The sequence below is a fragment of the Artemia franciscana genome, chromosome 20, assembly GCF_032884065.1.
Source record: "Artemia franciscana chromosome 20, ASM3288406v1, whole genome shotgun sequence".
NCBI classification, from domain to species: domain Eukaryota; kingdom Metazoa; phylum Arthropoda; class Branchiopoda; order Anostraca; family Artemiidae; genus Artemia; species Artemia franciscana.
In genome coordinates this window covers 11,055,693-11,068,115 of record NC_088882.1, presented here as the reverse complement: position 1 = coordinate 11,068,115, position 12,423 = coordinate 11,055,693, and the positions used below count along the sequence as shown (strand labels likewise).

The 12,423-nt window shown below is 36.5% G+C and overlaps 1 protein-coding gene across 1 annotated transcript in view; it reads left to right on the top strand.

Annotated features, from left to right (window-relative positions):
• Positions 1 to 12,157, top strand: part of LOC136039751 (DNA-directed RNA polymerase III subunit RPC1-like) — a 96,416-nt gene extending 84,259 nt beyond the window's left edge. Inside the window, exon 15 of the mRNA XM_065723600.1 lies at positions 11,995 to 12,157. Coding sequence (XP_065579672.1) covers positions 11,995 to 12,116 — 122 coding nt within the window. The 3' untranslated portion in view covers positions 12,117 to 12,157. The remainder of the gene's footprint in view (positions 1 to 11,994) is intronic.
• Positions 12,158 to 12,423: the final 266 nt, after the last annotated feature.

Sequence of the window (12,423 nt, the reverse complement as noted above, 5' to 3'; positions counted from 1 at the left end):
CCAGATTTATTTATTACATTTACATGTAATCAATCTTGGGACGAGATACTGCAGCTTTTACTTCAAGGACAATCGGCGGTTCATAGGCATGACATTACGGCCCGTGTCTTCCGGCAAAAGTTGAAATCACTGATAAACTACATTGTAAAACTAGAAGTGTTTGGGTCAGTGCGATGCTGGATGTACTCAGTGGAATGGCAAAAACGAGGTTTGCCACACGCACATATACTAATCTGGCTACATAAAAAAATTACGTCGAACGAAATTGATGATGTGATTTCCGCTGAAATACCTGATAAAAATGTCGATAAGGGGTTACATGATATTATTGTAAAAAATATGATACATGGACCTTGCGGTGCACTGAACGAAAATTCACCATGCATGGCCAAAGGAAGGTGCACAAAGCAATATCCTCGACTTTTAGTATCAAACACAATTACTGGCAATGATGGTTACCCACAATATAGAAGAAGATCTACTGAAGATGGCGGTAAAACAGCAATAATAAAGAAGCGTAACGGTACCACCATCGAAGTAGATAACCAGTGGGTTGTTCCATATTCCCCATTATTATCAAAAACATTTAATGCACACATAAACGTTGAATACTGTAACTCCGTAAAGGCAATCAAATACATATGTAAATACGTCAACAAAGGCAGTGACATGGCAGTTTTTGGCTTGCAGCCCGAAATCAAAGATTTCGATGAAATCGTACAATATCAGGCTGGAAGATACATAAGCAGTAATGAAGCTGTTTGGCGAATTCTTTCATTTCCGAAACATGAACGTAGTCCAGCTGTTGTTCACTTAGCGGTACATTTACAGAATGGTCAACGTGTTTATTTCACGGAAACCAACGTGCAACAAAGAGTCCTGAATCCACCGGATACAACATTAACAGCTTTTTTTTCGCTTTGCAAAAATGATTCTTTTGCAAAAAAAACTGCTGTATACTGAAGTGCCTTCGTATTACACGTGGAATACTAAAAATAAAGTATTTGAACGTCGAAAACAGGGTAAGTCAGTCGACGGCCAACCTACCATCTTCAAAGATACCACGATAGGAAGACTCTACACCGTTCACCCCAATCAACATGAATGCTTCTTTCTACGCCTGCTTTTGGTGAATGTACCCGGTCCGACATCCTTTGAGTATTTGAGGACTGTAAATGGTACTATACATGACACTTACCGTAGTGCATGCCAAGCTCTGAATTTATTGGAGAATGACCAACACTGGGATAACTGCATCAATGACGCGTGCGAAACGTCAACCCCAAGTCAAATTCGTGCATTGTTTGGCATCATTTTAACAACTTGCTCTCCATCAGCTCCTACAGTGTTATGGGAAAAATATAAGTCAAAAATGTCCGAAGATATACTCCATCGAAAACAGTTAGAGACGTCAGATATGACTTTTGATTTTACATCAGAAATTTATAACTACACACAAAAAATCGCTCGAGGCTCTGGATCAATGCTTGAAAGATTTGCGAGGGAAGTCGAAACCCTTTGACAGCACATTAATATTGCTTGCGGGAGATTTCAGGCAAACATTACCTATAATACCTAGATCAACTCCTGCAGACGAAATGAATGCTTGCCTGAAAAATTCTAATTTATGGGCACACGTAAAAACATTAAAATTAACTACAAATATGCGTGTCCGATTGCAAAACGATGACTCTGGTCAAACATTTTCAGATCAATTGCTGGCAATGGGAAACGGAAAGCTCCCAGTAGACTCAATTTCAGGACGTATACAACTACCTGCTGATTTCTGTAATTTAGTGACGTCCAAAAATGAATTGATTGAAAAAGTATTTCCGAATATTCTAAAAAATTATAAAAATAATAAATGGCTAAGTGAAAGAGCGATTCTCGCACCCAAAAATATAGACGTCCACGAAATCAACAATATTGTTTTGACCAAGATTCGAGACCAGGCAGTCCTTTACAAGTCAGTCGACACAGTTTTGGAACCAAATGAAGCGGTTAATTATCCATCTGAATTTTTAAATTCCATAGATCTTTCAGGGTTTCCACCACACGTGCTACAACTAAAAATAGGCGTACCAATAATACTTTTAAGAAATATAAACCCACCAAAGCTTTGCAATGGCACTCGACTTGCCGTAAAAAAAACAATGGAAAACCTAATAGAGGCCACAATCTTGACAGGGCCTTTTGAGGGTGAGGCTGTTCTTATTCCTCGCATTCCCATGATTCCAACGGATCTACCTTTTCAATTTAAAAGATTGCAATTCCCAATTCGATTAGCATTTGCAATCACCATTAACAAAGCTCAAGGTCAATCATTAGAAAAATGTGGTATAGATCTTAATACTGATTGTTTTTCCCATGGACAATTGTACGTTGCATGTTCGAGGGTCGGTAAACCTGACAATCTATTTATATGCAGCGACAATTGGACAGCGAAGAATGTTGTATATTCGCAAGTTTTACGCAGTTAATTTGTATTTTGGAACCAAATGAAGCGGTTAATTATCCATCTGAATTTTTAAATTCCATAGATCCTTCAGGGTTTCCACCACACGTGCTACAACTAAAAATAGGCGTACCAATAATACTTTTAAGAAATATCAACCCACCAAAGCTTTGCAATGGCATGCGACTTGCCGTAAAAAAAAAAAACAATGGAAAACCTAATAGACGCCACAATCTTGACAGGGCCTTATGAGGGTGAGGCTGTTCTTATTCCTCGCATTCCCATGATTCCAACGGATCTGCTTTTTCAATTTAAAAGATTGCAATTCCCAATTCGATTAGCATTTGCAACCACCATCAACAAAGCTCAAGGGCAATCACTAGAAAAATGCGGTATAGATCTTAATACAGATTGCTTTACCAATGTACAATTGTATGTTGCATCTTTGAGGGTCGGTAAACCTGACAATCTATTTATACGCACAGACAATGGGACAGCGAAAACTGTTGTATATTCACAAGTTTTACGTAGTTAATTTGTATTGTATCTATCTATCTATCTATCTATATACAAACGAGTTGTGTGTATGCATGTTTGTTTGTTTGTAAAAAGAGCGTTTGCATATGACGTCATTATTAGTACATACGGCTTTGTATATGGACAGACAATGGGAAAGCCAAGAATGTTGTATATTCGCAATTTTTACGTAGTTTGAAACACATATATAAATCTATCTATATTCACAGGTGGGACACAGGGACACAACTACAATGGCGCGTAACTAATATGGCGCGTAACGACTTACGCGCGCGGGGGGGCTTGGGGGGTGGCGAAGCGCCCCACCAACTAGGTGTTGGGGTGGCGCGAAGCGCCACCCCAACAGCTAGTATATATATATATATATCTATCTATATTCTCAGGTGGGACATAGGGACACAACTACAATGGCGCGTAACTAATGTGGAGCGTAACGAATTACGCGCGCGGGGGGGCTTGGGGGGTGCGAAGTGCCCCCACCAACTAGGTGTTGGGGTGGCGCAAAGCGCCACCCCAACAGCTAGTTCTTATATAGATAGATAGATAGATAGATAGATATACATATACAATACAAATTAACTACATAAAACTTGCGAATATACAACATTCTTCGCTGTCCCATTGTCTGTGCATATAAATAGATTGTCAGGTTTACCGACCCTCGAACATTCAACGTACAATTGTCCATGGAAAAAACAATCTATATTAAGATTTATACCGCATTTTCTAATGATTACCCTTGAGCTTTGTTGATGGTGATTGCAAATGCTAATTGAATTGGGAATTACAATCTTTTCAATAGAAAAGGCAGATCCGTTGGAATCAAGGGAATGCGAGGAATAAGAACAGCCTCACCCTCAAAAGGCCCTGTCAAGATTGTTGCCTCTATTGCGTTTTCCATTGTTGTTTTTTTACGGCAAGTCGCGTGCCATTGCAAAGCTTTGGTGGGTTGATATTTCGTAACAGTATTATTGGTACGCCTATTTTTAGTTGTAGCACTTGTGGTGGAAACCCTGGGAGATCCAGGGAATTTAAAAATTCAGATGGATAATTAACCGCTTCATTTGGTTCCAGAACTGTGTCGACTGACTTGTAAAGGACTGCCTGGTCTCGAATCTTGGTCAAAATAATATTGTTGATTTCGTGGACGTCTTTATTCTTGGCTGCCAGAATCGCTCGTTCACTTAGCCATTTCTGATTTTATAGTTGGTTAGAATATTCAGAAATACCTTTTCAACCAATTCATTTTTGGACGTCACTAAATTACAGAATTCCAGCTAGAAGTAGATACAAGCCAGAGATTTCCCCTGAATTGAATGTTAAGATGGAGGACATAGTGGGGGAAGAAAGAGTCTGAAAGCTTGAAAATAATGTAACAAGGGTGAGGAAGGGGCAAAATTCATCATTGGTCCCCTACGAACCATAAGTTTTTGTTGTTGTTTTTTTTTTTGGGGGGGGTGTTAATGATCCTATGCAGCCTGAGCCTTAACCAAGAGTGTATTGATTCATCCCCCATCCCACCCCAACATACAATTAAAGCTAAATGATCCACTTGTGAATAGAACTACTATTTATCGAACCCATATCTCAGCATCAGAGTATCCCCTCTTATCAGTTTCCCGTATTTGTATCTCATGATTTAGCCCTATCTGTATGATAAGGGGACCAGTGGCTAAAAAGAATAAATGAGATATGTGTAGTGAATGTTCATGTTGAGTTGATTGGTACAATTAAAAGTACTGTCTTTGGTGCAGTACCTTCATGAATATTCATCGCTCGTATTTTGTTATCTTAATCTACTAGAAGCTACGGCAGGGCCGTACCCAGGGTTTTTTTCAGGGGGTTTTTTACTCAAGGATTTTTTGGGGGAAGGGGGGCTTACGCAAAAAAAAGGCTAAAAAACCTACGCAAAATTTGTTTATATCCGTTACGTTTTTACGTGTCAGACAAACATTTTTGGGGGGGAAGGGGGTCAAGCCCCCTAACACCTCCCCGGGTACGGTCTTGAGCTACGGGGACAGTGGTCGGGTATGGGTATATGTCTAGTATGGACAATTTGAAAGGTAAAGGAATATGCGCCATATGTTTTCCTGAGAGATTGTCTAATTGCTCCTTTGAAGGTCAAGTGGAAAAACGGGACTTCCTTGAATAGGCTGGAAAGAGGCTATAGAGAGAAAGAGGTCACAAAGAGAAATAGTAGAGAGAAAACATATAAAAATTTTAGGTACTTCACGAGAAGTCTTAAAGAGTCAAGTGAGGCTCAGAACAATTTAGGGTGGAAGAGAAATTGGATGGAAGATCAAAATCCAGAAGCGTGTCAAAAATGAAAATGAAGAACAAAGACACGGGCGGTTGGAAGATATGCAAAAACGACAATTGGAGCGTGTCAGAAATGAAAATAGAGCAATTTCACACGTGGTTAGAAGAGCAGCGGAGGCGTGTCAAAATGAAAATGATAGCGATGATGATTGGGTTTGAGATTTTGATATGGAAAAAGTCATCAATGCCTGCCATAACTTTGTTAAAAAACAAAGGTCCGGCGATATGTATTTCATAATGACGAAAGACAAGCCGAGGTAAAACGAACCAAACAAATTGAAAATTATAGCGATGATGATTCGGTTTTGGATTTTGACATGGGTAAGGTCATCAATGTCTACCATACTTCTGAAAATAAAAAAAAACTGGACTAGATAAATCGTAGACAAAAGAAGAAGTTTTTGTTCCACATCTGGACAATTAAAAGAAAAAAGGTTTGGCGATATGTCTTTCATACTGATAGAAGACAAGCCGAGGCAAAAGTTAAAGGACTAGTAAAAAAACATAATTTCACAAAGGAACTACTTCTAATTTAAGGCCCGTTTGGACGTCATAGCATCAAGAAAAGGCTCAAATTGTCTTAATTTAGAAAACAAGCGACAGTGAGAATGCAAATATAGAAACCTGCCGCGGGCCGAATGCCGGGATCCGACGGCAACGCTTCGCTGGTGCTGGTACTTCGGCCCGCGGCAGGCTTCTATATATGGATTCTATATATCTATGTATTTTTTCTTGAAGATGACTCCATTTTAAAAGAAAACATATTATTTTATTTTATGGAAAACACACACACACTCATATATATATATATATATATATATATATATATATATATATATATATATATATATATATATATATATATATACCAATTTTATAAGTGAGCAATAATTCTGTGTTTATGTACTTATCTATTTTTTCTCGAAAATTGCTCCATATGTTTTAGGGAAAACACACACACATATATATATATATATATATATATATATATATATATATATATATATATATATATATATATATATTTATACAACTTATTTTTATATTTTATATATATATAGTTTTTTTTTAGTTTTTCTTCTTTTTTTCTTTTTTAGTTTTTTTCTGTTTTTTATTTTTTTCTTATTAAGCTTTTCTTTTTTTTTAGTTTTTATCTTTTTTTTAGTTTTTCCTTTTTTAGTTTTTTCTTTTTCTAGTTTTTTTCGTTTTTTTCTTTTTATTTTTTTTAGTTTTTTACCTTTTTTTCTTTTTTAGACTTCATTTTCTTCTTTATTTTTCAGACGTCATATGCAAACCCTCAAACATACAAAAAAAAGCAAACATGTATTAATTTTTTTCTTTTTTAGTTTTTTCTTTTTTTTAGTTTTGTAACTTTTTTAGTTTTTTTAGCTTTTTTTCTTTTTAGTTTTTTACCTTTTTTGATTTTTTTTAGTTTTTTCTTTTTAGGTTTTTCCTTTTTTTTAGTTTTTACTTTTTTTTTTAATTTTTGTTTTTTAGTTTTTTTCTTTTTTTTAGTTTTCTAGCTTTTTTAGTTTTTTTTTCTTTTTTTAGTTTTCTTTTTCTTCTTTATTTTTCAGACGTTATATGCGGAAACACACATATGCGGACAAACACAAAACATGGACAAACACACAAACTTATAACTTATTTTTTATATATCTATATATATATAAATAAGTTATTTGTCTGTGTGTCTGTCGAGTGACGTCATGTCATGTCGTCATGAAGTTAGTTGCGTCATTGTTATGACGATGACGTCATTAAAGGTATTTAAGAAAATCGTTCAAAGACAAATTTTTAATTGTAAGAAGATCGTGGACGGAAAAATGTTTAATTGTAAAATGACTGAAGAACCTACAATGGCAACAGCCGAGGACAAAAAAAAGCTGCTCAAAAAAGCTTCCAAAAAGGAAGCTGCTGCACAAAAAAAAAACTAAAAAGAAAAAAAAACTAAAAAAACTAAAAGAAAAGGTAAAAACAAAAAAAAACTAAAAAGGGGTAAAACACAAAAATTTATTTCATCATATACCAATTCAAAAACGAATGTATATACAGACCAGGACACCGGGACACAAATGACGACCGGGACACAGGGAATATAAATGACGACCGGGACACAGGGACACAACTACAACGGGGCCGCCGTGGGGCACAGGGGGATATATAAATGACGACGGGGACACAGGGAATGTTCGATTAGCAATCACCATCAACAAAGCTCAAGGGCAATCATTAGAATCATGAGGTATAACTAAAAAAAGGTAAAAAACTAAAAACTAAAAAAAAGACCAATTCAAAAACGAATGTATATACAGACCGGGACACCGGGACACAAATGACGACCGGGACACCGGGACACAGGGAATATAAATGACGACCGGGACACTCAAAGAGAAATTACAGACTGGGACACCGGGACACCAATGACGACCGGGACACAGGGAATATAAATGACGACCGGGACACAGGGACACAACTACAACGGGGACGCCGGGGGCACAGGGGGATATATAAATGACGACGGCGACACAGGGAATGTTCGATTAGCATTCACCATCAACAAAGCTCAAGGGCAATCATTAGAATCATGAGGTATAGATCTGAATACGGATTGTACCCCAACAGCTAGTATATATATATATATATATATATATATATATATATATATATATATATATATATATATATATATATAAATAAGTTGTCTGTCTGTGTGTCTGTCTGTGGATCAGGTGACGTCATGTTTCTGCGTCGGTTGACGTCATGAAGTTAGTTGTCGTCATTTTTGCTATGACGGTGACGTCATTAAAGATATTTAAGACATTTGTTCACGGAAAAATGTTTAATTGTAAAATGACTGAAGAACCTACAATGGCAACAGCCGAGGAAGCTGCTCAAAGAGTTTATGCCAAAAAACTTGCTGCTGATAGAGAAAGTAAGAAAAGAAAGCGTTCCGAGGAATCACAAGAACAGCAAAAAAACAGGCTTGCGGCTAAAGAACGCAAAACCGCGCAGTTAGATGAAAATCCACCTGGACAGCGAGAGTCAAAACATATCAAAACTGAAAATGATAGCGATGATGATTGGGTTTAGGATTTTGACTTGGATAAGGTCATCAATGCCTACCAGATTTAAGTTAAAAAAAACAAAGGTTCGTCGATATGTACTTCATAGTGACGCTGAAAAATAAAGAAGAAAAAGAAAACTGAAAAAAGAAAAAAGGTAAAAAACTAAAAAAAAAACTAAAAAGAAAAAACACTCAAAGAGAAATTACAGACCGGGACACAAATGACGACCGAGACAGAGGGAATATAAGTGACGACCGGGAACCTCAAAGAGAAATTACAGACTGGGACACCCGGACACAAATCACGACCGGGACACAGGGAATATAAATGACGACCGGGACACAGGGACACAACTACAATGGGGACGCCGGGGGCACAGGCGGGATATATAAATGACGACCGGGACACAGGGATTGTTCGAATAGAAATTACAGACCGGGACACCGGGACACAAATGACGACCGGGACACCGGGACACAGGGAATATAAATGACGACCGGGACACTCAAAGAGAAATTACAAACTCGGACACCGGGACACAAATGACGACCGGGACACAGGGAATATAAATGACGACCGGGACACAGGGACACATCATTAGAATAATGAGGTATAGATCTGAATACGGATTGTTTTTCCCATGGACAATTATATGTTGCATGTTCAAGAGTCAGTAAACCTGACAATCTATTTATATGCACAGACAATGGGACAGCGAAGAATGTTGTATATTCGCATGTTTTACGTAGTTAAAAACATATATTTATATCTATCTCTATTCACAGGTGGGACACAGGGACACAACTACAATGGCGCGTAACTAATATGGCGCGTAACGACTTACGCGCGCGGGGGGCTTGGGGGGCGCGAAGCGCCCCACCAACTAGGTGTTGGGGTGGCGCGAAGCGCCACCCCAACAGCTAGTATATATATATATATATCTATATATATAAAAATAAGTTGTCTGTCTGTGGATCTGTGGATCAGGTGACGTCATGTTTCTGTGTCGGCTGACGTCATGAAATTAGTTGTCGTCATTTTTGCTTTGACGGTGAAGTCATTAATGGTATTTAAGACATATATGTTCACGTAGAAATCTATTAATGTTTAAGTTTAAAATGACTGATGAACTTACAATGGCAAAAGCCGATGAAGATGCTCAAAGAGTCTATGCCAAAAAACTTGCTGCTGATAGAGAAAGTCAGAAAAGAAAGCGTGCCGAGGAATCAAAAGAACGGCAAGGAAACAGGTTTGAGGCTAAAGAACGCAAAACCGCGCAGTTAGATGAAGATCCACTTGGACAGCGAGAGTCAAAACATATCAAAACTGAAAATGATAGCGATGATGATTGGGTTTGGGATTTTGACTTGGATAAGGGCATCAATGCCTACCAGATTTTAGTTAAAAAAAACAAAGGTTCGGCGATATGTATTTCATAGTGAAGCTGAAAAATAAAAAAGAAAAAGAAAACTGAAAAAAGACAAAATGTAAAAAACTAAAAAATACTAAAAAGAAAAAACACTCAAAGAGAAATTACAGACCGGGACACAAATGACGACCGGGACAGAGGGAATATAAATAACGACCGGGACACTCAAAGAGAAATTACAGACTGGGATACCAGGACACAAATGACGACCGGGACACAGGGAATATAAATGACGACCAGGACACAGGTTTTTAAGAATATCGTTCAAAGACAAATTTTTAATTGTAAGAAGACCGTTGAAAGAGAAATTTCTAATTGTAAAATGACTGAAGAACCTACAATGGCAAGAAGAAAAAGAAAACTGAAAAAAGATAAAATGTAAAAAACTAAAAAATACTAAAAAGAAAAAACACTCAAAGAGAAATTACAGACCGGGACACAAATGACGACCGGGACAGAGGGAATATAAATAACGACCGGGACACTTAAAGAGAAATTACAGACTGGGATACCGGGGCACAAATGACGACCGGGACACAGGGAATATAAATGACGACCAGGACACAGGTATTTAAGAATATCGTTCAAAGAAAAATTTTTCATTGTAAGAAGACCGTTGAAAGAGAAATTTCTAATTGTAAAATGACTGAAGAACCTACAATGGCAACACCCGAGGAAGCTGCTCAAAACGAATGTATTCAAGCCGAAGTAGCTGAGTTGGTAAAGCGTTATGTTTCAGGTTCTAGGTCCGAGAGGCTCCAGGTTTGAACCTTGGCTTTAGCATAAATACAAAAGAAGAAAAAAACTAAAAAAGGTAAAAACTACAAAAAAACTAAAAAGAAAATGTATATATATATATATATATATATATATATATATATATATATATATATATATATATATATATATATATATATATATATATATATATATATATATCTCTTCTATATATATAAAAATAAGTTGTCTGTCTGTGTAACGATGACTCTGGTCAAACATTTTCAGATCAATTGCTGGCAATTGGAAACGGAAAGCTCCCAGTAGTGGGAAAGCCAAGAATGTTGTATATTCGCAATTTTTACGTAGTTTGAAACACATATATAAATCTATCTATATTCACAGGTGGGACACAGGGACACAACTACAATGGCGCGTAACTAATATGGCGCGTAACGACTTACGCGCGCGGGGGGGCTTGGGGGGGGGCGCGAAGCGCCCCACCAACTAGGTGTTGGGGTGGCGCGAAGCGCCACCCCAACAGCTAGTATATATATATATATATATATATATATACATATATTATAAGTGAGCAATAGTTGTGTATTTATGTATGTATGTATTTTTTTCTTGAAAATGGCTCCACATTTTCAGGGGAAACTGGCATCCTGAGATGTTCTGGCCTAAAAAAAAAATGATCTAGATAGGTCAGAAGTTTGAAAAAATTCGTTAAATGACTTAATTATTGAAAAAAATATTTATGGGATTTACGTCATTTTTATATACATCAGTATTACAATAACGTTGTCATACTTTGTCGCACTTATGTGGAAAAATTGAGGATTTTCATGCATGGAGAAGTTTACATTAAATTGCTTAAAGAGAAAAAAAAACTGGTAATTACAAAAATATTTGTATTTTATATTTTAACAAGAGATTACAAACATTATAAAACCTTAAAAACGAAAACCAAAATTTTGAAGGTTAGTAGAAATCGTTGTTAGAAATCGGACTTGCTTGAATAATCAAGTATCTTTGAAAAGGGACAGTATGAAAAGACATTAAATTGTCTAAAGTGCCAAAAACTGGTAATTGCAAAAATATTTGTAAATATTTTAACAAGGGATTACAACAATTCAAAAACCTTAAAAAGAAAACCGAAACTTTGAAGCTTAGTAGACAATCGGTGTTAGAAATCGGACATGCTTCAATAATCGGATATCTTTGAAAAGACTCTTTGAAAAGTATGGAAAGACATATTAGTATGAAAAACTTATCTAGAGGTAGACCGAAAAACAAAAATTTACAAGTGTTATAAACGATAAGTCGTTGGAATAAAAAGAAGTTTTTGTCCCGCAACCTGAACAATTAAAAATCTACAACATGTATACTTATACATATACATATATATATTTATATGTATATATATGTATACACGTATTATTGAGTACATGTATATTTCATTTCAGGTGTGTCTGAGAACATCATCTTTGGAACCAATGTTCCGCTTGGTACCAACAAGTTCGATATACTTTGCAAGCCCGACCAGTTTAAACTCGATAAGGCGTATTTGTGTGAATCTTTCAATTAGAATGTTTGGTTTATTTCAAATAAAATGCAGTTTTCTTTTAAGAGTGTTGACTAAAATCGTTGAATTGATACAAGCATCTGTTAAATGCTGACGTAAATGGTTTAGGTAAGTTACGACAGTGAAAACTTGTGTTAGTGTTGACAAAAAAAAACTACTAGCGCTATCTAGCCTTTGACCTTTTTAGCATCTTTTAAATCTTTTTTTTTTCTTAAACTGAGATCAGACGCTTTCTACTAAATTAGTTTGGCCATATAATTACACTCAAGAACGCTAAGAGACACCAAACAATAGATGGCACTGGAGATTC